At 45.6% G+C, this 26,363-nt stretch overlaps 1 protein-coding gene across 3 annotated transcripts; it reads right to left on the bottom strand.

Moving 5' to 3' along the window:
- Positions 1-12,672: 12,672 nt before the first annotated feature.
- On the bottom strand, positions 12,673-24,095 carry ZIC3 (Zic family member 3). Of its 3 annotated transcripts, none has more exons than XM_030844988.2 (3): positions 22,534-24,095; positions 21,251-21,414; positions 12,673-13,215 (listed from the first exon to the last, which is right to left on the bottom strand). In XM_030844988.2, the coding sequence occupies exons 1-3, from the start codon at positions 23,582-23,584 to the stop codon at positions 13,066-13,068; spliced, it is 1,365 nt and encodes a 454-aa protein (XP_030700848.1). In that variant the 5' UTR covers positions 23,585-24,095; the 3' UTR covers positions 12,673-13,065. The 3 variants fall into 3 exon arrangements, with proteins under 3 accessions (XP_030700848.1, XP_060148791.1, XP_030700847.1); XM_060292808.1 differs by lacking the exon at positions 12,673-13,215 and adding an exon at positions 17,955-19,323; XM_030844987.2 differs by lacking the exon at positions 12,673-13,215 and adding an exon at positions 19,180-20,430.
- Between the last annotated feature and the right edge of the window lie 2,268 nt (positions 24,096-26,363).

Genomic DNA, 26,363 nt, shown 5'->3' with positions numbered 1-26,363 from the left:
TGGCACATGGCAGTGCAGCTAGGAATGAACGGACAAATGCGCTACATGCAAGTGTGGTGGAAGGATGGTCAGAAGACAGTTTATGAGTGTTTGTTTCTTAGTGCTTAACAGTATTACCATGCAAATGGTCCTCAGAGGCTTTGAAGTTAAAGCTCCTGGGAAAGAGAAGTGTTCACACTTGGGGTTTCAGTGCACTAGAGCCAAGGTCAAGTAAACCTGGTGGTGTGAAAGGCCCACAATAGAGGCTCAAATGGTAGGAAATCTATCTGGGGCTTCTTTTAAAATACCTGAAAGAATATGGAAATACTCTATCCTTATAGAAGGCAAAAGGTAACTCTGCATATTCTTCAATAGTAAAAGAAACACTTTCAAATCATATAAATTAGGTTAATAATTTCCCATGACATCTAGTCATTGGTAAGATATAACACGTGTCAAGAAAAACAAAGCTGATGGTCTGAACTATGTGGCACTTTAGTGGCAGATACAACATTAGTAAGTTTCCAAACGTTTTGCAGTAGGTGTCAAATTTTCTCAAATGACTTTCATATAACTAGTTTTGGAATTTCTAGGACATTCTCCGTTATATGGGCCTCACTCAAGGCAAATACCATAAATAATTCTACATCTATACAAAGGAGAAACAGAGAGTGATTATTTGCCCAACCAAAGGATCTTCATCCCCTATAGAGTAGTATGAGATTTAAGTTACCCAAATATATTCTCTCATAACTTTTTCCTGGTTTTATTTTTTAAAAATCCCACTTTCGGACTTCCCTGGTGGTGCAGTGGTTGAGAGTCCGCCTGCTGATGCAGGGGACATGGGTTCGTGCCCTGGTCCGGGAAGATCCCACATGCCGCGGAGCGGCTGGGCCCGTGAGCCATGGCCGCTGAGCCTGCGCGTCCGGAGCCCGTGCTCCGCAACGGGAGAGGCCGCAGCAGTGAGAGGCCCGCGTACCGCAAAAAAAAAAAAAAAAAAAAAATCCCTCTTTCATAGATTCTTTTTGGATTAAAAAAGTAATACTCATCACTTAAGCGCACTTGAGATTTGTATGACAGCTTGTGCTGATCAAGCCTTGCCCCTCGCCCATCCACTCTTAAGTTGGTTCTGGCAGCCCTGTGAGGGAGGTGGTCAGAGCAGAATTGCCCACCTCTATTTTGTTTCATCTTTATTGCGGTGGTGGTGGGGTTACTACACCATGAACCTGTTCTTGTTGTAAAATATCTAAATGATTCCAAGTCTAACATATACAACTCTATCTTGCACGTCACTCTCACAACTTCTCTCCATCAAGTTAAAGGTATTCTAACACTTCATAGAGAAACCCACTAAGAAGTGGTAGTAATATTTTCAGCCTACAGAAGTGGATCCCAAACCTGATTGTGCATCAGAATCACCTGAATTTGCTAAAAATACAGATTCCAGAACCCTACCACAAACTACTGAATCGGAATGTCTGACAGTAAGAAACTTTGCGAGAGCCTATTTCAGATGGCTCCCCTACTCCTACTTCAAGGAGAGGACTCTGCTCTCCCTAACTCCTTCAGTCCAAGCTGTAATTTTTAACAGAACTTTACTGAATGCTTGGAGGGTGGCATAGAGGTGACTGAGGTAGTAGTTTATAACTACTAGCTTGTAATTTATAATCCACGTTCAATTTCTAGCCCACCTCCTGGCAATATCCTTATAGCAAGTACCGGCTCAAAATCCACACCAAAAGGAACCTTTAGGAGTTCCCATGGCTAAGATTCCAGACCCAGCTCCCCTTGGCTCCAGCCAAAGGAGAAAGTCCTCCTTTCCTGCCACCTAAGATCATTGGCCCACTTTCCCACCCCAGAGTGAATGACACTGAGATTCTCCATTTCCTCCTAAGGGAACCTAGTCCCTGGTATCGCCAGACACCATGACCCAGATGGATAATCAGGAGTCCACAGTCTGTCTCCCAAAGGCTGGCATAAACATGTCTCAAGTGATTCCAAGTGAGGCCATCTTTCTTCTATTTTAGCCAGCACTAAGCCAGGCCCAGGCTCAGCTCCTTGTCACAGCCTTTCCTCCAATTTAAGGCTAAAGAAAAATCAAATGTACACACCTCCCCTGCTTCAAACTAATCTCAATTCCAAGTCTATTGTGAGAAAATCTCAGGGCAAAAAACCACACCCATCTCCGGGGCTGGGGTGGGGGGGGCGACGGGAGGGGGGGTGACGGGGGTGGGGGGAGGTGGAAAAATCCAAGCTTAATCCATCTTTAGAAAGAGGGAAATTCTCTAACTCTATTGGAGAGTAGTTTGTTTAAACCCAATTTACATCACCAAACAGATTGATTAGCATCTCACTCTGAAGTAAGTTTCCTCCTAAACAAAGACTTAAGGCTTTTAGGACAAAAGGAGCTCATCGAAGCGGAGCTCCCCCAAACAAAGCCAGGACCTGCTACCCTTGGAGTGCAAATTGTCCTCCTATCTAAAACCTACCCAGCTCAAATCCCTCTTCTTCCTGGAAGCCCTCCTCGACCATCCTGGACCATCATGATGTCTCCTTCCAATAAATCGCAACAGTTACTATCAATCTTGTTCACCTGGCAATTGCTCACACGTGGTCTCGAGACTATTCTGGTATTATGGCCATGAACTTTTGAACTCTTTTATCATTTAACTTCGTGTATAAATATCTGGCCCCACCACCACCACCCCCATTTCATCCTGAGCTACTTAAAGAGTGCCAGTGAGAGCATCTCTCAGGCTGCTTCAGACACCTCAGAGCCGGTTCTGTATTTCCCTCCAGGATCAGCTCTATCTATACTCATCACACAACAAGTAACCATTGGGTGGTTGATAGAAATAATCTAAAATATCCTGTTACTCCCCAAAATGTCTGAAGTTTATATCATTTGTTCAGTCCTCACAACAACCCTATGCGGCAGGTGTTTGTATTATCCCCATCAACGAGGACAATGAAATTCAGAAAAGGAAGCAGAGGCACCGAAGTCACACAGCTGGATCACACAGAAGCAATTCTGATCCGACTCCCACAGAATATTCTCTTATCTATCATCTCAAACTACTTCCCAAGGAGTCTATTTCGACTGGACCATTGGACGTATGGAAACGTATACTGCAAAATAAGGCCGGCCTAGGTGAGAAGGGCCTTATGCATCAAGCTATGAAATTTGTACTTAATTTGATGAGCAATGGGGTGCCATTGAAGGCTCTGGAGCACAGAAATGACAGGATCAGTGTTAGGTGTTAGGAAGATTAATCCAACAGTAGGGTGGAGAACGAGAGTGGTGAGAGCCTGAAGGGGGTAGGTAAGTGGAAGATCAGTTAGTGAGGAAAGACAACAGTCCAGGCGAAACAGTCCTTAGAACTTGAAGGGGAGAGGCAGATGTGCAAGAAAGAAGAGGGTACTGATTATCTAAAAATTGAGAAGGAATGTCAACACAACCCTCCTAAGTCAATTTCTGGAGCCCAAGAAGTGAAGAAAAGGATAATCTCTCAATATTATACAAAATGAACGTAGTTTTAATTTGCACCCTTTTATTCGAATCCTTGTCTCCTTTCTCCCCTTGTGACTGAGCTACAGTCACCTTACTCGAGACTCTTCTGTTAGGCGTTTCAGTTTTCCCTAACGAATGCAAACATTTAAAAGTGAGAATTGTGATTATTCCAACTTGGAGCAGAGCCACAGTATTATATCTTCACAGCTGAAATACAGTAAAACATGCCCAACGTTTCTGCCTGGTTCAGACACTTCAGCTTTCATAATGCCTAAGACAAAGATATTGAAAGTAAAGGTGACGAAGTGTGAACCAGGAACCTCTTTTAAAAACAGTATGTTCCAGAAAATAAGAGATACTTAACTTGTATTCAAGTCAGGAATTTGAACCTAACCTAGAAGTTTAACCAAAAAGAAAGAAAAGAATTGCACATGTGTTTTGTTTCTTAATGAGGACCTAATCACTCATCTTAAAGACATCTAAACACCTAAATTAAATGTTTTTTGCAACCTGATGCAAACATGAGTATTTTCTCTCCTACTCGCTCTCTGGTCTTTCCTATCAGGCCTCCTGCAACTAGATTTTTCTAGATCTCTTTTGATTATTTTTGTATCTCTAGAAAAGTGCATGGTTAGATGCTACGCAGACCAATGTTATCCTCTGATCCCCAGTGAGGAAGACCCACTGTGTACCATGTTTTTACACATCAAATACATTTCCATAGCTTCAAATATTTGGAATTACTAATGTTCCAATAATGCGTCAGGCACATTGTGGTGGTATTGAAACCACAAGAAAGGAATATTACTTTATTAAGACAGGGTTGAAGATGTGCTCTTTCACTGAGGGAAGGAAACGCCACAGTAAAAAGCACATATGCTCTGCTTCTCTGATACCAGGGAATCCAGAGGAAAGCTCCTCGCACAAAATTAGCATAGAGCCTGGCTCCGCAGAGCGTTCCTCCAACTCTACCTCCGTTCTTTCCCATTTCAGTAGTAGAACGGTTAGTACCGAAAAGGTTTGTGCCGAAATGGGAAGTTCTCCTATTTACTGCGTTCTGAAAGCCTTACTGTACTGTGCCTCTATTTGGTGTGCATAGTATAATAAAATCCATGTGTGAATGTTTATATTTTAAAGATGTTGTGCTCCAATATGTTCTGAGTTAGGGCTTTTGAAAATACAGTACAGATTCAACACAATGCAGACTGAAAGGCTAATCTTCCCATTGTTACACTTTAATTAGTGAGACCTGTCATTACAACTTTTTATGATGAAAAGTATCAGGCCTTTTATCTTACTTTTAAGCCCTATTCTGAAAACAGCAGAAAAGGAACTGAAGAGACAAAGGAAATTGCATTTGATGGAACAATAAGGAGAGTCTTTAAAAATCCAAGGAAGTTCACCAACTGCCAAGGAAAACTACTCGGCGGCAGCAGCACTAAGAAGGGGGCCGTCTACCGAGCGTGCAGTCAGCTACCTCCCTAATCCTCTCCAGAGTCCAAGGGACAAGAAAGAATAAGGACATTTCATAACAGCAGCCTGTAAGGGTGGCCTTTCAATTGCATCCCTGAATATGTAGGAATTTAGAGCTCCAAAGCTATTAGAAAGGTCTCGGTTTGTCATACCTGTGTTCTCTTTAACATCAGGTTGGAGTCAAATGGCAAAACATTTATTGCGTCTTACTGCAAATGTATTACAACTATTCCATTACTTGCTTCACTAAAAATTGTTCTGACAGCCTTAGTAGAAAATTTCACATTGAAAAACACAAAAATCAGTACTAAAAAAAGTATAAGAAATTGGAAGATTTACAGAATTAGCCTAAAATTAGGAAGCACAAAGAGTTCTCAGGAAATGGTAACTTAAAAAAGCCAGAAGCCACAGACAAAAATAGAGCTTCCTTTCTGATTTTGTACAATTCCTTTCTGCAAACAGTGTTTAGGTAAACATTATTGTAGTTTGTCCTCAAGATAGTAGAGGCTTGATATGAATTAAGGTGCTGTTTTAAGGAAATGTGCATGTTTTGAAAGCACGTGGGACACAAAGACAAACACAAAGTTGAGAATGCAGTTTCTGTTTTTTGGGAGTGAAAAATAATTGTTTACCGCTGAAACAAAAAATACAAAAATCAACTCAAGGATACAGTTCCTTTTGTGAAGTGAAAAATAAATGACTACTGCTGAAATACTTCTCCTTCACTCTTTCATTATTACCTAGTTTGGGGTAGAATCAGTTGGTTTACTTTGTATCTGACTAGGAAACCAAAGCTTTAAACCGAGATAGGGAGAGGTTTTCAAAGCAGAATAGGAAGAAGAGCAGGGGGGTGGTTCTGAAAAGAAGGAAGATGCTGCCTTACAAATTCCAACACTCACGGCAATTTATTCCCTTTATCTACTCCCTACCTGCTGTTAGAAGCTGCATCCTACTTCAGAAACCCAGTTCAGCGCACACTCCAATTCCAGAGCTCTCCTCAGCCCCACCCCAGACCCAAGGGGATGAGAAAAGAGGGTGATACAGAAGAAGAGGAGGTGGGCTCCTATTTTCCTCCTTCCACCATTACTGACCCGATTTTATCTGGGCAGCTGGGGAAGGAGAGCCAAGGTATCCCTTTGGCATCTGTCCTTGGGTCACCAAACACTATTATGGTACCATCATCTGACTACATTGTGAGTTAAAGTTCAAAGAGAAGAATTTTAAAAGAATTTTCGGTGAGGTAATCCAAGGATTCTATCACTGATTCTAGAGAAAAATAAAAGTGTGAATTGAAAATAACCTAAAACTTCAAAAGTAAATTTTGGAACATAACTCATTTCCAACTCATTTGTTGGGACAGCCTGTATTGAAAAGACTCCGCAGAGAGCACTCGATGGCTTAGAAAACTTGCCGCATTCAAGCAGGTATTTTCTTTAATATAATGGAAAAAACAATCCTTTAGCACCCGTAATGCTAAAAGTTAACTTTAGAGTTGCTTTTTCCTTCCGACTAAAACTGTTGTAACGTCTGTCTAACAGAAGTGTAGGGAAGGTGAAAGAATTATTGTTCTTACTCATTACAGAAAAAAGCAAGGGCACAGTATTTATAACGTTACCATTTTTAATATGTCATGATCATTGACACAGAAAGCTGCAGAAATCTGGAGGAGGACTTTTGGCATAATGAATGGGAAATGATCAGAGATACAAAAAGGCTTGGGTTTTGCATTTAAGTTAAACGTTAAATCAAACACACACACGCTGAGGAATCTACCCCCTGCTTGTAGATACCAATTTGTCCTCAGATCTACCTCTATGTGGCTTTGAATGGTTGGCAGTTCTACGTTGGCAAAATGAAGTAGACAGAATTGAGACACTTGTCCGCACTGGAAAAAATATTTTGCCTCAGGCAAAAGTCATTTTGGAGTTTATTAATTGAGGAGGCCATACTGATATACTGAATCTTAAAAGACCACTGGTGAACAAGTAGATAAATTGGTAGGAAAGAGTTTCAGGAGTTTTGCTTTTTGCCATTCTCTGTAAAACAGTGGTTCTCAAACTTTCATATATATCAAATTCAGCTGGAGTGACCACTTGTCCCGTTTTTCTTTTTTGGCCGCACAGTGCAGCTTGTGGGATCTTAGTTCCCAGACCAGGGATCAAACCCAAGCCCTGGCAGTGAAAGCACAGAGTCCTAACCACTGGACCACCAGGGAATTCCCTGGAACCACTTGTTTTGAAGGCACATCACCAGGCCCTGACACTGAGAACTTTGGTTTTGTTTATCTGAGCGGGGTCCAAGAAATTTTGATACAGGTGACCTGCAGGCCACATAGCTGGCAGCCCTGTGACCCTCATAATTCTGCGGAAATACCTAAATAAGCAAAACTAAAATGTCAATGAAGTTACATAGTATATTCCATGCAAACACCCTTTGAGTTATATTCATCCATTTATTCAACACTCATTTACTGGTTGGACATTGTGCAAGCCAGGCACAGAGTAGGTGCAAAGCTCAATTTCTTTAACACCCAGCTCTCTGTATAATCTCCTGACTCCCACTTCATCTTGTCCATATAAATACAGTTGTCCCTATACAATGCCAGAACATCCAGTCGATTTAATGTATCGACCAGTTTAAATATACACAATAACTTCCCGACTAATATTCAATGTTTTCTGAGATGACTGAAGTTTTGGCTTCGATTAGATGTAGCCACTCTCTGAGATTTAGAATGCCTAACGAAATCAAGGAGGAAGGTAGTGAAAGTCTTGCCTGAGAACATTCTTCAAAGCTTGAAGTAGAACATAAGAAACAATGACCGTCTCTTGAGACGGAAACAGGGAGACTGGGAGTTGTCGGTGGGCAAAGAACATTCTTTTCACTGTGTACACTTCTGAATTTCTCATCATGTACATGTATTACCTATTCAAAAATACACATCATTTTTACATTAAAAAAAAAAGCTTAAAGTAGAGAAGTTCCTAGAATGGTCCTTGGATTGTGCCCTGAATTGAAACATTTAAGTAAGAGGGGGAAAAGCCCGTGATCCACCACACATGCTGGAGGCTAATTAATGCTCAATTTGAGGACAAATGAGGTTCCCCATTTCTTTCATTCGAGACAATACATTTAAAACTCAAACATAAATATTTAAGCCATTCAACCTACACTTAGCACAGCAATTGCAATATTTTTCTAGCACTGAAGAAGTGGTCTTTATCACCTATTTTAGCTAAAGATGCTCTCTCTGGATTCTACCAGGAACTTCAGCTTTGAACACCGGACGACGATAAACACACGCTTTTAGTCTAAATGAATGTTATATGTGTGCACACACAAGCCGCGAGTCCTTTATTGAACAACACATATGCACCAAATAAGTTTCAATTAGCACAGGCTACAGAATCCATCCTCCCCCACGCCAACACAAAATGCCCCAGGCCGTACATTTAAAGAAATGAATGCAAATTGAAAACAAATGCACAATTACCTTTTCAAAATGATTTAATTTTAATTAACATATTTATATTGCATGTGGATGTTCAATTTAAAACACTTAAAAGAAGCAAATGTAGAAGATTTGATAAAATATTACATAAGAAGATTCTGCATTTATCAATTACTGATTCATTTTCTGATTTTAACATTTGCCCAAGAGAAAGCATTACTGGTTAATTTATAAATTCAAAGTTGCTTTTAGATTTTTCTTCTTTTCAGATAGGAAAGTGGTTATTGTTCTGCGTTGTGATTTTCAGGTACTATATTCCAACTATTCACTTATCCAAAGTGATTACAGTGCTAATAGAAGCATTTGGGTTTAAATTCAGCGTTCAGATAGCTGTATTATGCAATTAGTCAACATGCAATTACAGGGAATCTAATGGAGCCAGATGCATGCAGTCCAGATACATGCAAACTAGAGATTAAGACTTCCTCGGTTTTATGCATATAAGCAAATTATGCAGATAAACAGGGCTCACTAAAGAATGAATTGCATCCATTTTTAACCAGTTGGACTATGCGAATTGTCATTTCACCAGTTCAGAGAGATGCCTTAAAGCTCTGAAGCTTTTCAATACTGTAATAGTGGTGTGAAGTTTCGAGTACCCATAGCAAAGACAACAAAAAAAGATGCCCTTAATGTTTTTCCTAAAGTAGGGCTTCTTTCCCCTCCCCCACTCGATTTCTTTCACAACAATGTCTTATCAGAAAGTCTTGTGAGAACGCTTCCCTGCCGTCTCATTCACAAGATTAAATCTAGTGCCTTGAACATAAACATTGTGTTTCGCTGGAACATTCAAATGGAAGAAGCTTCATTTCACATCCTTGAAATACCCGCAAATCAGGCTCAAAAATCATGGAAGGCTGAGAAATGATCAAGGAATAGACGCCTGATGGAACAGATGCACAGATGCTGTGCCGGAAGAAAAGACAAATGCTGAAGTGCATAATGATTTTGAAAAGATTTCTTTATCAAACATGTCATTTGTTTGAAAGACCAGACTTGTTGGCATCAGATGTGGGATATCGGCTTGTTAGCAAAATGAAACATGATGGCTGCTAGATACTGGCGACTGATGAATCAATTGAAATCACTGATGTTGCTCAACTGAACATCTTCATTTAATATGTCAATGGTCAGAAGTTAACGGAACACCTTCTGTATTGGGTTATCACCACAACCAATAAGATGTCACATCTCAGTGGATACCCTGGCTAAATATTTTTGTAAAGAAGAGTGAAGTCGCCAAAAATATGTTATCAGCTGGCCCGACCAATTACATACTCTGCGGATGATTAGCTGCAAAAATAGAATATGAGTGTAGCTTTTCCGTGTAAGTTCTGGCTGGGTAACATTAGTGAATCATTTGTAAGCAATTTCCATGCACTGGATTTATATCAAGATGTTAAAATACATTTATTTAGCTGTACTACAAATAGCCTCCTATTATCGACTCTGGGACATTTACAGAGGGAATCATTGGCAATAACATTTTTCTCATTTCTTCAATGAAGTTTTTGATGACCCAATTTTTTTAAAATGGACTTTTTCCCCCCAGAGTACAAAACACACACACACACACACACACACACACACACACACACACACACACAAATAGGAGCAGGAACTTAGATTCTTTTCTAAGAACATAAGAGGGTGTTCTCCTGCCCGCCCCCACCCCCCTTCCCGGTTCCATAGGAAAAGGCTGTACTGAGCGACTTGATTTTCGGACTCCAGAGTGATCTCACCTATAGGAGGATCCGGCCACGGGAGGCACTACAGCACTGCACTAGACATCAGTTTCCAAACTGGTCATTTAATATAACCTTGCTCCTACTCGCTGACAAACAACCAATACTCAAAATAACATTAACACCACGGCGGACCCCCGCTTTTAATAGGGCAGCGTCAAGAAGAAAGAAATAGACAAAGGTGATAAACCGGTGAAAAAAGGAATAATGAAAAGTCCCCCAGGCCTCCGTACAAAAACCATTAACATTTAGCAGTACAGCCTCTCAGGGAAGCTCCAAGCCCCCAAAATCAGTGGGAAGGAAATACTTCCCACTCAGACCAGTTCATCTGGGAAGAGCTTAGTGTGTGGGTGTTTTTGTCTTGTTTTACCGCATAAATAGACATATGCTGAGAAAAAATACATTTCATCATGCGATAATAGAGGATTTCTACACTTTCATTTAAGCCTCAATTTTATTAACATAAAATAATCAGGGTACCCTTTAAAAACATAGTAAAACCAAAAGTATGGCTGTAAAGTAATGACTGGGGGCTGATGTTTGTTTTGTAACAAACTGAAGTGAGGCCATCACCTAGGGAGTCCATAAACTTATTCTAAGGATGCTGACATTGGTCAAAACATTTCGGGGACTCCTCTTTGGGAACTGCCTTCAGAGCCAGCTTCCAAGCCCCACAAGAAAATCAGTCTCATTCCTCTATAGTCACACCCGCACAATACTAGCATAAATTTAGTACGGGGAAACTGAATAATTTAAGACACCACGAGATTTAATCTTATCCTTAAATGTGAATGCCAATTTTCACATTGTAAAATTGTCATTTAATTTACATATAGTAAGAAGCTGTTGCCTCGAGTAAAAATTGTGTCAAATTAAAAGTAAACCATTAAATGACTATGTTTACAGATTTTTAAGCACACAACTTATTTTTAATCTAAGAATAAGTGTATTCATCGGAAGATAATGAACAACAGGCATTTAATAACATTTTAATTTTATGTGTTTAAATATTCATAGCTATGTTCATAAACCCATATGCCTGATCTAGTGATTATGCTTATGAAATGCAGTATTTCTTATATGCCCTAACTCTCCATCTATTGTCTGAAAACTGCATTAATTTGCACCCCAGTACAAATCACTGTTTTTAGTAAAATATTCCATAATATTAAAAATAGGAAACTACCCCAAAGCAATGAAACAATAGCTACCTGCAAGAGGAAAAGAAGCGAATTAACATTTGTCCAGGGCCTACTCTGTGCCAGGCTCTTTATGGACATGTTCTTGTTTAATCCTTAGAATAACCCTAGGAGGTATTATTATCATAGTGCAGCTGGCTCATGCACAACTTGGTAGTTTACCTTTCCAAGGGCTTTTTTAATAATCCCATTATAACACTCCACTGCCTGTCTGAAAGAACGCAGTTCTTGTTCTTAAAAACAAAAACAAAACAAAAAATTCTACCAACATATCTCTGGGGGGATATAAGAATGTCAAGTTCTAGGGAGCTAAGAATCAAAGAATCATAGTCTTTCTTGACCGGCCTGTGTGCCTACTCTTGATGTAAATGAACAACAAAAATCAGAGGGAGATGAGCAGTTTTCCCCTCTACTTAAAAAATTATAGTATCATCAGTCTACTTAGCAGAAATTTTAATAAAACTGGATCTAAAGAACCAATAGCAATATACTCTATCAGTCCGCAGTTTTACAATACCTCATCATGGCATAATCACGTCAAATAGATAGAATGATGGCCACTCACAGATTACATTAGATTACAGATGTTAAATGTAAAATGAGAAATCAAGTATCTGGAGTTCGAAGAATTTCTCTGAAGTGTCTTCATCTTCTCTAGCACTACAGTTAATTAACGACAACTTGTGCTTTAATAACACCTATATTCCATGATTCTATAAGTGTTCTAATCAATGGTTGCCAAGTTGTCTGCCCCAAGAACCACTTTGGAGCTTCTGAATAATGTACATGTAATGTGCTATGCTGCAATGTCCCCTTTCCAGAGGCCCTCCTTTCTCCTTTAAGGTTATTTTCGGCTTTGTCTTTCCCTCTCTTTCTCACCCAAATAGCGGTGTTCAAATGCTCTTTTCTCTCCAAAGTCCTACCTCCAGTTCTTCCTTCTAATCATCCCATTCAATCCTTGACTCTGAATTCTTCCCCTGACCTCCCCAGCACCTGGCCCTGAGTCCCTCTGGGAAAACACTGTGAGCTCAAAACAGTTGGTTGGAGTTTGTTCAGTGGGTTTTTTTCCCCAAGTTTATTGCTCAGTGAAAGCCAAGGTATATCATGAAAAATGTGAATAGAATATAAATTGTCCCAATTCAACAGGTTAATCAAGGTTATTTAGGGGCTATAGTTGTCACTGTAATAAAATAATCACAAAAAATAATTTAAATGGTTTTATTTAAGTCAAACAACAATTGTAGAGATCCTAGATATTGCTTTTTGAACACAAACATAGGAAATTAACAAAACAAGCATTCATATTTCTAGTTTTAAACACTTTAGTTCTACATGTGGAATGCAAATATTTGAAAGAGATTTTCAACAAGGTCAACACAATGTATGAGATAATACGCACTGGGTTATGGATTAGGCTAGTCTTCACCTCCATCTTCCCGTTTATGATCCTAAATTGGCTGGGGGAGTGTGTGTGTGTGGGGGGTGCTTTTTTGCTTTTTCATTTCACAAATGATTGCTCAACACAGAATGAAATACACCAAAAGAAGAAAATAGTCTTTTTATACCTAGGGAAGAAGCTACTACTCTTAAAATGATCACTTCAAGGTAACAGACATCCAAATTGATGTGGTTTTCTTTGAAACCTCATCAGTAAATCATTTCTTGCACAGTAGGTTCGGCATTAACCCTGCATTTAGGATAGGTAGTGTTATGGAGGGCTGGCTGCTGCATACCAACGTCAGTATCAAGTTCTTCATCAGGAATTAGAGACTGTCCCGGATACCAAGCAGGACAACACTGGCAAAAAAACAAAAAGTGAACTGCAGATAGGTCAAAACAAGCTACATTTACTCTTAGAAAAATTTCATAAAACATTACTGGATATGTCATTTTAAATGCTAGCTTATAATAAAACACGATGGAATCCTTTATTTTTAATACCTCATGTTCAAAGGTATCAAAGGTATGGTCTTTACATAGGTTGTGTTTTAATAAAACACATTAGACAACATACACATCTTATTAGAGAACATTAGAAACTTGCCAGCTGGTGAAGGCTATTTTTATAGTTACTATAGAGCTCACGTTTCTCTATTCAATCAGATCAGTAAATGGGCTGAACTGTCATCACATTAAAAATATACAAAATTGTTTGCTCTATTAGATGATTTTTAAAGAAATATACTTTCTTTAGTTTTAACAGATTCTTGGCAACAGGAATCTTATTCAAAAAAGTTTTGCTCCTGTGTTAAGTTACTATCAGTCCAAGTGCTCTGAACACTCCCCCCTTTAAATGCTTCCTGCAAACTTAGTTTTTCAAGCTGTAAATTTCAATAGTTATGGTAGAAACCAAACCTCAGTGGGAAAAGCAGTGCCCTTTGGAGTTGTCATTCAAACAAATATAAGAGTTCTACCAATTTATCACTTGTCTAGCTTTGCAGAAATTCCATTCACATAACTCCTATGAAAATCAACCACAGTTTTACCATATCAAATGACCCAAAGCACACCACAGGTATCCAGGGGAGATCGTTCACCAGTGCATCTTTAGCTTGATTTTAAAGTCAACCTTAGAGACAATCTGGGCGCTGCAGTTCTCAGAGACAAACTGCCTACCCATGGGCTAAAGATTTTTCAAGTTAATGAACTTTTCATTTGCCACACTTTTGGTACCAAGAGATTTAACCAGGAAAAAGCTCAAACCTCAGGGTTCAAACTACAGCATGAAAAAATAAAGTATACAGCAAGCACCATCTACTCCCTTTGATCTCTCAAAGATGTCAACACTCTATTCCAGTCCGGGGGTGGGGTGAAGTGGCTGAGCCCTGTAAGGAAACTTCACCCAAAGGGGGAAAAATCTGTTTGGTGGCAATTTCAAAACAAGTTTCCAAACTGCAGAAGGGACTCCAGCCCCTTTGACTTGCAGAAACCACACATAAGAAAAGGACAGAAAACACTACAAGGCAGGCTTATTTTAATTGCCCACGGGTTTCCAATGCAAAGCGCGACAACTTAAATGCATATTCCAAATTCTTGCTCCAAAGCCGTCTTCTTTGTGCACTGAAAAGGAGGAAAGACAACCCCATCAATTGTTCTCTGAAGATAAAGGCACTGTTTTGTAGTTTTCCCCCAAATCTGAGCCAGCTTTGCTAATGACCTGCCCACCCACCTGGGGCCCTTCCCAAGGTGGCCCACGGGAGCTGCCCCACACCTTCAGGAGCCCAAATACTCGACAGCGGGCAGCCCCAGTAGGCTGTCTTTTCGTTTAGCTGCTGGCCTCCACGAAGACGCAACCTGAAAGAATTCGTGCCGCTTATTTTTCTAGAGGAGACAGGGGTCAATGACTACATTTTTAAAACCCCACATTGTTTTTTCCTCACGAAAGACATCTGAAGGCGAATCTGCAACATTTTTCTGCAGAGAAAACACGGACTCGAGATCCCAGAGCTACCAGGGGTTCTTTCACACGCCAGTATTAAGGCAGTTAAGCAAAAGCTGAATGAAAGTTTTCGGAATTGTGGCCTTTTTTTTTTCTTTTTTTCGTTAGACCACCAGCTGTTACAGCACACACAAAAGCGTACACAGTACTGTTTTTCATAGGTCCGCGTTTAAATGAGATATGCAGAAAACGGGGCCTGAGGAAAGTGTAGGGTTCGAAATCGCAATGGCACATCCGTGTCGCTAATCCAGGGCATTTGGTTTGGAAACGGTGCCTCCGTGCTCCGCTCACGAGCCCCGCCATTGTCCTGGAAGAGAACAGTGTCCACTCCTTGGCATTTCGAGACTCGAAGGTGCTGGGGGATCCCGACACGGTCACGAAGCTCAAAATGGCATCCCCCACCCCAGAGGGCCCGGGAGAAACGATTTCAGTCGGAGCTGGAGGGAGTGGCGGCCTCGAGTGGGTTTCGGGTCCAAGCCGCCCCCCACCCCGGGAACCCCAGCCCCCAGAAGACTCGCCAACTTCCCACGCCCAGTATGCCCTGGAAGAACTTCTTCGCTTCCGTTTTTTGTTTTTTTTTTTAAACAATTTTGCGCTCGGCCGCCACGACCTACATTCTCCCGCGAGGCGCTCCTAGCCGAGGAATAACAAGGGAGTTGAAACCACACAACAGTTCGGCAGCCCGCAGTCAGCGCTTTGCTGCGCTCCGCGGGGGTTCGCATCCGGCCGCCATGTTCCTGACCCGAGAGCCGCCCCCAAAACCAGCCCTCCCCTCCGCCCCCCTCCCGGCCCGGCCCGGCCGAGGCCGCGGCGCTGCAAAGCCGCTTTCAACTCTCCCCCGCCGCCCCTCGCAGCGAAACCCGACTCGACGGCTGCCGGCTGTGCGCCTGCGCGCGGCGCGGGCTCGGGAGCAGGCGTGGGGGCGGGCGGGGGAGGCCGGCGGGCTCCCGGCCGCGGCTTGAAAAGGCCGGAGCGACGGGGAGCGGGGGAGGGGTTGGGGCCCGGGCCGGAGCCTACTCTTTCCTCCCAGCGGGTCACCGCTCCAGCCTCGGCGCGGCTCTCACACGTGCGCGCTAAAAACCCACTTCAAAGTCTGTTCTTGGCGCGGGGGCCACCCCTGGGCCCTCGCGCAGGCCGCCAACCAGGCCCCGAGCCTTGCCACCCCCTCCAAAACCCTGGCGCGGCGACGAGACCGGGAGGGCCGAGCGCGAGAACGCTCGCTTAGGAGCCCCGGGCGCCGGTATCGGCCTTCGGGCGTGCGAGTACCTCCCTCCCTCCCCCACCCCACCGCACCGCCTTAAGAAAATGAATGGAACACAAAGTTTGCGGCCAGCCCTGCGCTGTGGCCATCGGAGCTCACCATTGTTTGGGCTCGTATTGACCCCAGGTCCGGATTAGGTAGCGGCTGATTCCTGCTTTACAGCCCCGCCGGCCTAATGAGGCCGGGAAGGCGACGGGGCGCGAAGCGTCCTCGGAGCCCGGGCGACCGCCGGCTTACGGCCGCCAAGGGCCCTGTAGGTGGAGGTCAAAGGGTCAGCTGGCCGAGACCGCGAGAGAATTGACCCTAGGAAATGAGGTCCCCTCCTCCCGGCCCCAGCTTCGAACGGGCCTTGCAAGAACTTGGTGTACAGGGACCCCGAGCGGGAGCCCTGACTTTCGCAACGCCTGGCCTCGTCCCGGGGCAAAGCCTGACTAGACTTGAGCCCCGAGGGGGCAGACAGCCCGAGAGAAAACCAGCCTAGCTGCCGGGCGGAGATCCCGCGCTTCAGGGGATGAGCACGCCGGTAGCGATTCTTTCAGAAACTTAAGTGGAAAGAGGCCCTTAGACTTTTTTCGTTTGTTTGGGGGGTTTTATAAGGGGAGGAGAAGGAGCCAGGGGCGAAGAGGCGAGGAGACAGCAGGCAGCGCGGAGGGGGGGAGGGGCGAGGAAGTCCTGAACACAACTTTCCTGGGAGGCTTTGTGAACGGAGGAGGTCCCTGCTAACTCTCCAACCTCCGCAGTAGCTAAGACCGACTGCCCTGCTTAGCCTGGACCCTGATCTTTAACCTTCCAAGCTGGATGAAGTCCAGACTTCTGTCTGCGTGGAAATAGACACCTTCCCCTTCCCCACCCAACGTGGAAATCTTAAACTAAACCACCCATTTTGGAAAAGATGGACTTTTCACAAAGGTCTTACCAGGTGCAAGAAGTAAAATAACAGGTCGATTACGAAGAACCCAGCTGACATTCATGGTTTCCAGCTGATCTATCTTTAGGGCTACAAGGTTTTTTTGTTGGGGGGTGGGGGGTGCGTATTCTTTAAGATATTTACTGAAAATTCAAGAATGTCAATGTGCACGCCCAGAGTCAGATTATAGGAAGAAAATCTGTGAAAAGTTTTCTACTAACGTAAACTTTTCTTTGCAACAAGTGACAAGGGCATAGGGATAGACTATTTGAGAAATATGATGCTACACCCAGATTAGAGGAAATCATGTAGAGGGGCAAAACTTTTACATTATCTTAATATAGGTTATCATCATTGTTCATTGGCATCTTCCCCTCTTAGGACACAACGCTCTACTGTAAATTTTTATGGTAGAGTAATTTCAAGCCTAGTAAAGAAAGAGCAAACTCTTCTTTGTGTCCTAAGGAGATGTTTAATATATTTAATGCGGAGGGGTGGGGGAAGCAAGTTTCTGAAATAATCTTTCAACCAACCCATCATTCTACTGCCATTTAAGGTTAGGTTACATTGGGGGTGGAGAGGGAATTCATAGAGAAAACAGTAAACTGTGGAAGTTAGATGCATATTTCGGAAGAAAAACATTATTTAGACTTCAGTTGGAACACATTTAGAGCCAATCTTATGAGTATGCACTTTCTGAAAACTTGCTGAGCATTTTAAATGGTCTCTGGTTTGAAGTGAAGGAAAAATCCTGAAATAGGAATTTGGTCCAGCACCCTCAATGTCAAGGTCAAGATTGGAATGTCTGGGCTAGGAGTGGTAGATTGACCAGGTTACCTGCTCATCACTTGTGAAGTCATCCCAATCCGTTCATGGCATTCAGACCCTTGCCTTGTCTATTGGTGGAGGAAAGTGCAAAAAAACGCATTCTCCACAAACAAAAAATCGCATCCAAAGCATTTTGCAATTAGAAACTGTCAATAATTAACTGTTGACAAAGATCAGTAGATAACTTAAAATACACTGCTTCAACTGTGTCCAGGGAATCAAAGTTTCGTTTAATCATCAGAACTTCTCTGAGCATTTCAATTTAAGGTCGATTTATTTGAACATGGAAGAAAATCAGGCACCAAATACAAAAAGTTATAAATAGATGTGCCAAGACTTTATTTCTTCAAAAAGAACAATAAACAAAATTCTAGAATTCAAAATGATTATGTATAATACCAAACTGACTGCCACCAAAAATCCTAGAGCACTGCCCCTTCAAGAGAAGGAGGTACTTGGCCTATTCATTACATTTCTAAATTCTTCACAATTCCTTATCTCCACCATTCTATTTGCTGATTTGCAAGTTGGTTATTCATGAAGAGATTGGGCTCTCAATATTAAACAGCACCCTAAATTAGTAAAAAAACAAAAAAAAACTCTCTCAGTACTCTACCCACTCCACCCCCCCCCAAAATAGCAATCACTTTCTTTTTCATATAACTGTAAGAGAACTGTTTGTCCAAATGAGTTGCTTCGCTGAAGATTAAATGGATTGTTAATATTTTATCACAAAGCAAACAACCATTTTTCATTGTTATTGATTTTAATGGAAACAATGCTCTTAACATCTTTGCCTACAAACCATGAACTTTAAAAATACATATTTTGCAAATGTTTTTTCTTTCCATAATATTTCAGAACCGCTGCAGTTATTACACCGCTATAAAAATGTTATGAATAATTGTGATAATTACGAATTGAACTATATACAGCAAAACAAACCAGCCTTTGCCTTCCAAAATTGTAAATGGACTATGGTTCTTTTAAGAAGCACTTTAATCATAAGTAAGCACGGCTCGACTGGCCTTACTCATCACCACTGTTTCAGACATATGCTTACTTTTGAAAATATATAGATAGATAGATTTGATAGGCAGATTAGATACGTCATAGATACAAACATATATAGGTATATGGGTGATCTCTCAATAGAATAGACAGACATGCATCTTGCCGCAATGTTCATTTTTATGCAAGATAATAAAAAAAAAACTAAGGGACAGAAAACTCATTAGGTTACCTTATGTTTATATATGTAGGGCAGGGATGATTAAATCCAGCTTCTCAGTCTTTGAAGTACAAGATTGAGATGTCATGGCCACTAACTGAATTGATCAGTAATACTTGATTTGCATGCCGAAAATCCAGGACAAACACATTTAAACTCGCAGTTAAACAACCATCTGAGCTAGAGATAAAGAAAGGAGGGTCTTCCCAGATGGAAACTGACACTGTAAAGAATCTATACTGCAATAGAAAAATAATTTAACAATTAAAAAAGGGATCTGAGTGAGTTATAAATACCAACAAACAAGTTTCATTTGCTCTCGTCTCCTCTTTGTAGAAGGAGGCTGTTACAAAACAAGAGAAAGGAGTCAGTGGTTCAAAAATTGTAAATTGTGTTCTTTCAAAACAATAAAATTTAATGCTAAAGCGGTTATAATCAAAAGCTGTACAGAATTTGTTAGAAAACATTTTCCATAAATATTGTTCAGTTCCCGGCACTTGTAGCAATAATTAAATTACAAACGATAAATATGGCATCAATGGATATGTATTTACAAAAAAAAAGTTATTACAAAAGGCAACTGTATACTAAACGTCACAATCTGTGTAGAGTAACATCACATCCTCAGCCTGAAAAAATACTGAACAACAGTTTCGACCCCATTAGACAAAAATACATTCACAAGTGTAATGCTTTGAGGAAAAGTTCAAGACATAACAGGACTTTGGCACGGTTTAAGACTGTGAGAGTTTAAACAATCACCACTAAGGCGAAGATTTTTCCATCAGTTTTAACATCACCACCACCACCACCAATAAGCCTTCTATAACTTCCTCTCAGGAAACAGGACAAGAGTTAAAATGAACTGAAGGCATTTAGGGATGGGGTGAGCAGAGAGCAAGAGAAAAGGGAGGAAAAAGCAGTGAGAAGATTTTTTTTTTAATCCTTCAAATGCCAAAACATATTTTCTAATCCTGAGAAAAAAGGGCATGGCTACTTTGGGATCTTGCCCCAAAACCTTCCTGGACAATTGCAATTAACAAGATGTAGCCCTATGTATGGCCTCTTGCCTTAAAACTCCATTTCCATCTGATTGGTCTCAGTTTTCTTTTTTAAATGCATTTGGTCCATTCTATGGTTAACAGGGTTTGTGTTTGTGTTTGTCCTCAGACGTACCATTCGTTAAAATTGGGAGGAAGTCCAGGGTTGTGGCTGGTGCTAGTTTGAACTGCAGAAGGGGTTTTAGTGGTATCTTTACTGTTTGCAGAAGCTATAGCGGGTGGAGTGGAAGATTCATAGCCTGAACTGGCAGCAGGGGAGGAATCTGACCCTTGAGATTCATGAACCTAAAATTAACATGTATATATTATAATGAATATAATTCCAACTGGCATTGTGCAAGCAAAAACAAGAGCAGAATTAGAGCACTGTAAGAGCAAGACCGCCCAGTGACCCACTTAAAAGAGAAATGCTGCTGATTTGGGGGTTTTGTTTTTAATTTCCACATTACCGATGTCTAGAAAACCCCAAGATGTTCACCAACAAAACAGTCTGAGTCCTAAGACTGGCATTATGGAAAAGGAATAAAGCACTCTGATTTATTCATGCCCCTTCAGAAATGCTTTCTCCGCGGATGGAGCGGGGTAAGCACGTAGTCTTTGGGGCCCTACAAAATACTCCGGGCCCAGGTTTCGCCAAGCCCGCTTTGGCTTGGGAAAGCAGGTACAGAGAAAGGTGGCACGGGCGCCCTGGGCGCTGCGAGGTCTCAGACAAATGCGTGGGAATCCCACCGCGCTCCTCGGCCCTATTGTTTTACCGAAAGCCGAAGAGGGAATGAACCACCCGCCCCCGGGTTCGGCGCGGGCACTCTCGGTTCCCACCGCGGGCTGAGCCGGGTAGAGGCGGCCACTGAGACCTCCAGTCCTGGCGAGCTCGGTTAGAGCTTCCCAGTAAACAACTGATTGTTCCCTCCGCTCCCTCCTCCTCCCCACTGTGCTCTCCCCCGCCCCCCTCCGGGTCCCCAAAATGGGTTCAAGGTGTCAACGCTGGAGCAAATCGGATTTAACGTGGAAGATACAGGGTTGGCAGCGCAGGCGCTTCCGTTCCGCGACCCGGTGTCGGGCCGAGTGTTTATAAACCGCCGACCGCTAATAAAGAGGTAATTACCTTCATGTGCTTGCGCAGGGAGCTCGGGTGCGTGTAGGACTTGTCGCACACTTTGCAGATATAGGGCTTGTCCGAGGTGTGCACATGCATGTGCTTCTTGCGGTCGCTGCTGTTGGCAAAGCGTCTGTCACAGCCTTCAAATTCACATTTGAAAGGTTTCTCACCTGCAGAAGGCAGAAACGCAAAGGGGGGTAAATATGGTCAGGGGCCGCGAGCTTCCTTGGGCCGAGCAGCGGGAGACAGAGCGTCCGGCGGTCCTCCCTCCCGAGAGGGAGCGCCGACTGGGGGCGGCTGTATCATCTCTTTTCCCTGGTGAAAAATGGAGAGCGCGGGTTGAGCCTGCTGGGGTGGGGAGTGGTGGTCGGGGGCGGGGGTGGGGCAGGGCCGGCCCAGAACCTGCCCGGCCCTTTGTTCTCGCGCGGGATGGAAAGCCCCTGGCTCCTCCAAAGTTGCCCCTGAGTAGCGGTACCCCCCTACCCGGCCCGGGGCCTCCAAGCGCAGCCCCGTTCCGCCGATATCTCGGCGTTGCAGCCAAGGCTGGGCGGGACAATGGACCGGGGACGGGACAATCCCTTTTAGTTCCTCCTTTGTACCTTTTAATTTGCCTCTTTCAAATGCAGCGGTTTTGCTAAGCCCAGTATTAAAAAGCTTGGGTCGTCGTACTTAACGTTCGAAAAGGGAAAACTATATAAATCCAGGGGCTCCGGACAGTTTTACAAGATGCTCTGAACAAGCCACGAAACTGTGGTGCCTTTTCTACTTTAACTTTCCTCCCGGAGGACTGAATTGAACCTGGAACTCCAAATAAAAATAGTTTGACAAAAGTATCATTTAATTAGGAGATGTGCCAATCAATGGTAAAAAAGAGCGGAAGTAACCGAAAGTTAGTTTTCATTAGCATTTCTATGGTTGCCTCCCCCGACTGTGCGCCGAGACTAAGTCGCTTGTAAGCAATTCCTCTCCACACGTTCGGAGTCCCTTCATAGTAACCCAGAAAGAGACAAAAAGAGGCGGCGCCAGTTTGTTCCTGGGCGCGAGAAGGTTCCAATTAGTTCCTGAGACCGCAGAGCCGTCTGCCCGGGAAGCTAGAACTGGGCAAAAGCGCCGCGGGGCGGGGAAGGCGAGAGGTGGAGGGACAGTGACAGCGCTACTTTTTCGAGCGGCCCCGGCGGGGCGCCGCCCCTCTCTCTCGCCGCCACCCCTCGCTCCCTCGCGCTGAAAGTCGGCTTCGTGGCGCGGTGCCGCGGCGGACCCCGCGCCCGCCCTCCCGCCCTCCCCCTTACCTGTGTGGGTCCTCTTGTGGATCTTGAGGTTCTCGGAGCGGGCAAAGATCTTCCCGCAGCCTGGGAAGGGGCAAGGGAAGGGCTTCTCGCCCGTGTGCACCCGAATGTGATTGACCAGTTTGTACTTCGCCTTGAAGGACTTGCCCTCGCGGGGGCACTCCTCCCAGTAGCAGACGTGGTTGTTCTGCTCCGGTCCCCCCACATGCTCCATGGTGACGTGTGTCACCAACTCGTGCATGGTGCTGAAGGTCCGGTCGCAGCTCTTCTTGGGCCGGCTCAGCTGAGCCTCGTCGATCCACTTGCACGACAGCTCCTGCTTGATGGGCTGCCGCATGTAACGGAAGAAGGCGCCGGGCCCGTGGTGGGCCGCCACGTTCACGCCCATGTTCATGTTCATGGGGCTGTAGTTAGGGAACTGCGCGCCGGCCGTGTAGGGGTCCGTGCGCGGGCTGGCCACCGGGCGGTACGGGTCGGCGCGGCCGAACAGCTCTCCGCGCAGCCCCAGGTGGACCTGGTTGTTGTCCACGTGCCCGGTGGGCGACGGGTGCCCGGCGCCCTGCTCGTGCAGCCCGGGGAAGAGCAGGTAGCCAGGGGGCTCAGGAATGCCAGCCGGAGCGTGCAGGCTGCTCGCCGAGCCGGCGAAGAGCCCGTGCTGCCCGCCACCCGAGGCCGCCTCGCCGAGCCCAGAGCCGCGCTGGCGGAACAGAAAGTCGCGAGTGGAGTTGAAGGCGGCGGAGGCGGCACCGCCGTAGCTGGGCACCTGGCCGGCGTGGTGATGGTGGTGATGGTGGTGGTGATGATGGCCCAGGGCGTTGGCGTAACCCGAACCCTGCGGCGTGAACGCCGAGCTCTGGCCGGAAGACAGATCGTGAGCCGCGGCGGGGCTCAGCTTGAAGGCAGCGGCGGCGGCGGCGGCGTGGGGCGAGTCCCCGAAGGGATTCAGCCCAATGCCCGCCGGCTCGCGGTTGGGCATCTCGTGGTGGCGCGGCGCGCCGAAGCTGCCCACTCCCAGCCCGGGGAACTGCGGGCCTCCGTCCAGGAGCATCGTCATGGGTGGGGCGTTCTGGTCACCAGCGATCCGGCTGAAACGAGGGTGCGGGCGAAGGAGATCTCCGAAGTGTCGCAGTCGGAGAGGGGTGGAGGCGGTTGGACACTGTCGGGAGACCCCCAAGGCAGTACCAGGGGCTGCAACTTTCCGTCGCTGCGAGTCTCCTGCAGAGGGATAGGAGGGAGGAGGGGAAGTAGAAGGACCTGGAGGGGGGAGGAGGGGGGAGAAGGGAGGAGAAAAGACTCTGGGACTAGATCTGGTTTAACAAACTAACAAGCGCGCACAAAGAAAAATAAGCAAAATAATAAGTGGAGGGCGGAGTTTGCCAATCCTGTCCGGGGCACCCCTCCTCTCCCCGAGAGCGCACAACCGCGGGGCCAGGAGGCTCCCTCGGCACGGGCCTCACGGCTAGACTGCGCTTAGAAGCAGAGCCAGCTCGCGGCCGGCGGGCAGGAGGCAGGCTCGGTCCTCGCGGCTCGCCGCGCCAGTCCCAGCCTCTTCGCCTCCAGAGTAATGTCCTTGGACTGATAAAGTCACTCACTCACTCCTCTCACATAAACCGAGCGGGAGGCCGCGCGGCGAGGGCCAATGGGGAGCCAGCTGGCCCGCGGTCACCTGACCCCCGGCCCCGCAGCCTATTGGCTGTCGCCACACTGATTGGCAGCTTGGAGCGGGGAACATGGCAGCCGCGGCCCAGCGGCCGCCGCTGATTGGGCCGTGGCCGGGAGCCTGGCAGGTGAGGCGGCGGCGGCCGGGCGCCCGCGAGTGGGCTCCGCGGGGCTGGCGCTGCCGTGGGGAACTGGAGCCAGGCTCAAGCTGGCGACCGGCAGGGCGGAGCCAGGGCCTCTCCCTGGCTTCCCTCCCGCCAGAAGCGGGCGAGCACCCCTCGGGCAAGCTTTACCCGCTTTGGCCAAATGAACTCTTTGCCGCGCGAGGATCGTTCCCACCGTCGGCGCGGCGCTGGACGTCCAGCCCCGCTTGGCCCGCTCCGCCTCAACGCCAAGAGAATGTGCCCCTTCCGCGGCCTAAGGGCGCGGATCCCGGGGCGAGAACAACAGTTCCACCCTCGCGGCCCATTAGCCGCGTCCTCCTCACGCGCCACGGTGGGCCCTGATGTCCCCGAGAGCCCGGACCCAGGTCGGCCAGCTCGCCGTCTGTGACCGAAGGTGCTGCCGGCCGGCCGAGGCCCGCAGGAGGAGAAATGGTTACAGTTAGAGCCATCTCCCTTACTTCCGTCTGAGCCGCGCATTGACTCTGGTTTGTGAGTCGTGGCTGTAGTATACTGTTCCCACCACTGTCCCCGCCATCCCCCCCCCCCACGACACACCAGGCATAAGACGGCAAACACATATAACACAGTAAGCTCACACACACCACACTAAACACACACAACTAGCGACAGTAAGTACACACAACCCAGTAACACAACAAACTACACATAAAACAGTAAACAGGCACACAACAAATTAAACACACAACAGGATAAACACACGCACGTAACAGCAAACACACAGAAGCACAAATACTAAACATGCACAGTGTACACTTAGCCTGTGCACACCAAACATGCACACTACACAGCAAACTCACTAGACACACACAGGATCAGTGCCATTTTCAAACCACAGGGCTAAACAGCTTCGAATTCTCAACATTTTCAAATGCAAAAGTGGGGGGCGGGAATGGGGATTGTGAGGTGGAATTTTCTTCCCTCTGAACTGCCAAGGCTTTGCCCTCTTCTACTCCTACCTGGAGAAGCATATAGTGACCTCGGGAACTTCTTACCCTTAAGGATTGACTTTCCAGGGTTGTGTGTGGGATCACTGTCCCCTCTCCTGTCTGGTGCGAGGTCTTTCTGGACATAATGAGCAGGTTCAGACAGGGCTATAAATCCACTCATTTTTTGTCCAGCAGGGCATTTGCGAAGACTGTAGGAGAGTGAGAGTGAAAAGAAAGGCGGAGAGAAAGATGGCTGTGATTGTCACACCCCGAAGAGAGCCGAGCCCCAAAGTCTGCGCCTTGAGGCAGCCTCACAGCCTGGCCGCCATGTCTCTGTAGGAAACCGAACATCTGATCAAGTTCAGAGGCGCTTGGCGAGACCGCCTCAAGCAGCGCTTTATAACTGCAGCCTTTCACTTCCTGCCCCCCCAATCCGCCTGGCCTGGTCAAGACTTCACCTTCTTTCTTTGCCAGTTTTCTGGGGGGAAACCCTGCCGGTAGCGCACTTACGTAGTCACCCCCTCCCTTCAAACTCGCCCCAATTCTCCCTCTACATCACAGCTCTCTCCCCAGGTTGGAAGGTGAGTTCACTGCTGACTTAAATTATTACATCTACTGAAAACAGCTCTCCAAGACTGGCTTCCGTGCCGCTCAGCAGAGGGTTTCTTTGCGGGGGGGGGGCGGGGCGGGGGGGAGGAAATGTTCACTGAAGAACAAATAAGCCTAAATCATGCAAATGAATTCCCTGGAGTCAGGTTTACAAAAACGGATGATTGCTTTTCTTTCTTTTTCCCATTTCTTCCCCCTTCCCCCTTTAATATTCTCCCTTCCTTCTACCTCTCTTCACCTCCCACCAAGCCCCACGGACCCTGGGCGCACAGTTGGTCTGAAAAAGTTTGGATTTCCTACCGGCGCCAGCCCCGAGGAGAGCGGGGCTCTGGGGCGGGGAGGAGGCGACTCCCGAGCCCTAACCCGGCCAGCGCTGATGCGAGGGTTTCCGGGGAGCCCCGCCAGGTACCCCGAGAACCAGGGGCCCGGCGCGTTTGGGAGTCCGGGCTGGCAG

The sequence above is a fragment of the Globicephala melas genome, chromosome X, assembly GCF_963455315.2.
Source record: "Globicephala melas chromosome X, mGloMel1.2, whole genome shotgun sequence".
Taxonomy (NCBI): domain Eukaryota; kingdom Metazoa; phylum Chordata; class Mammalia; order Artiodactyla; family Delphinidae; genus Globicephala; species Globicephala melas.
This window is presented reverse-complemented; position numbering and strand designations above follow the sequence as displayed.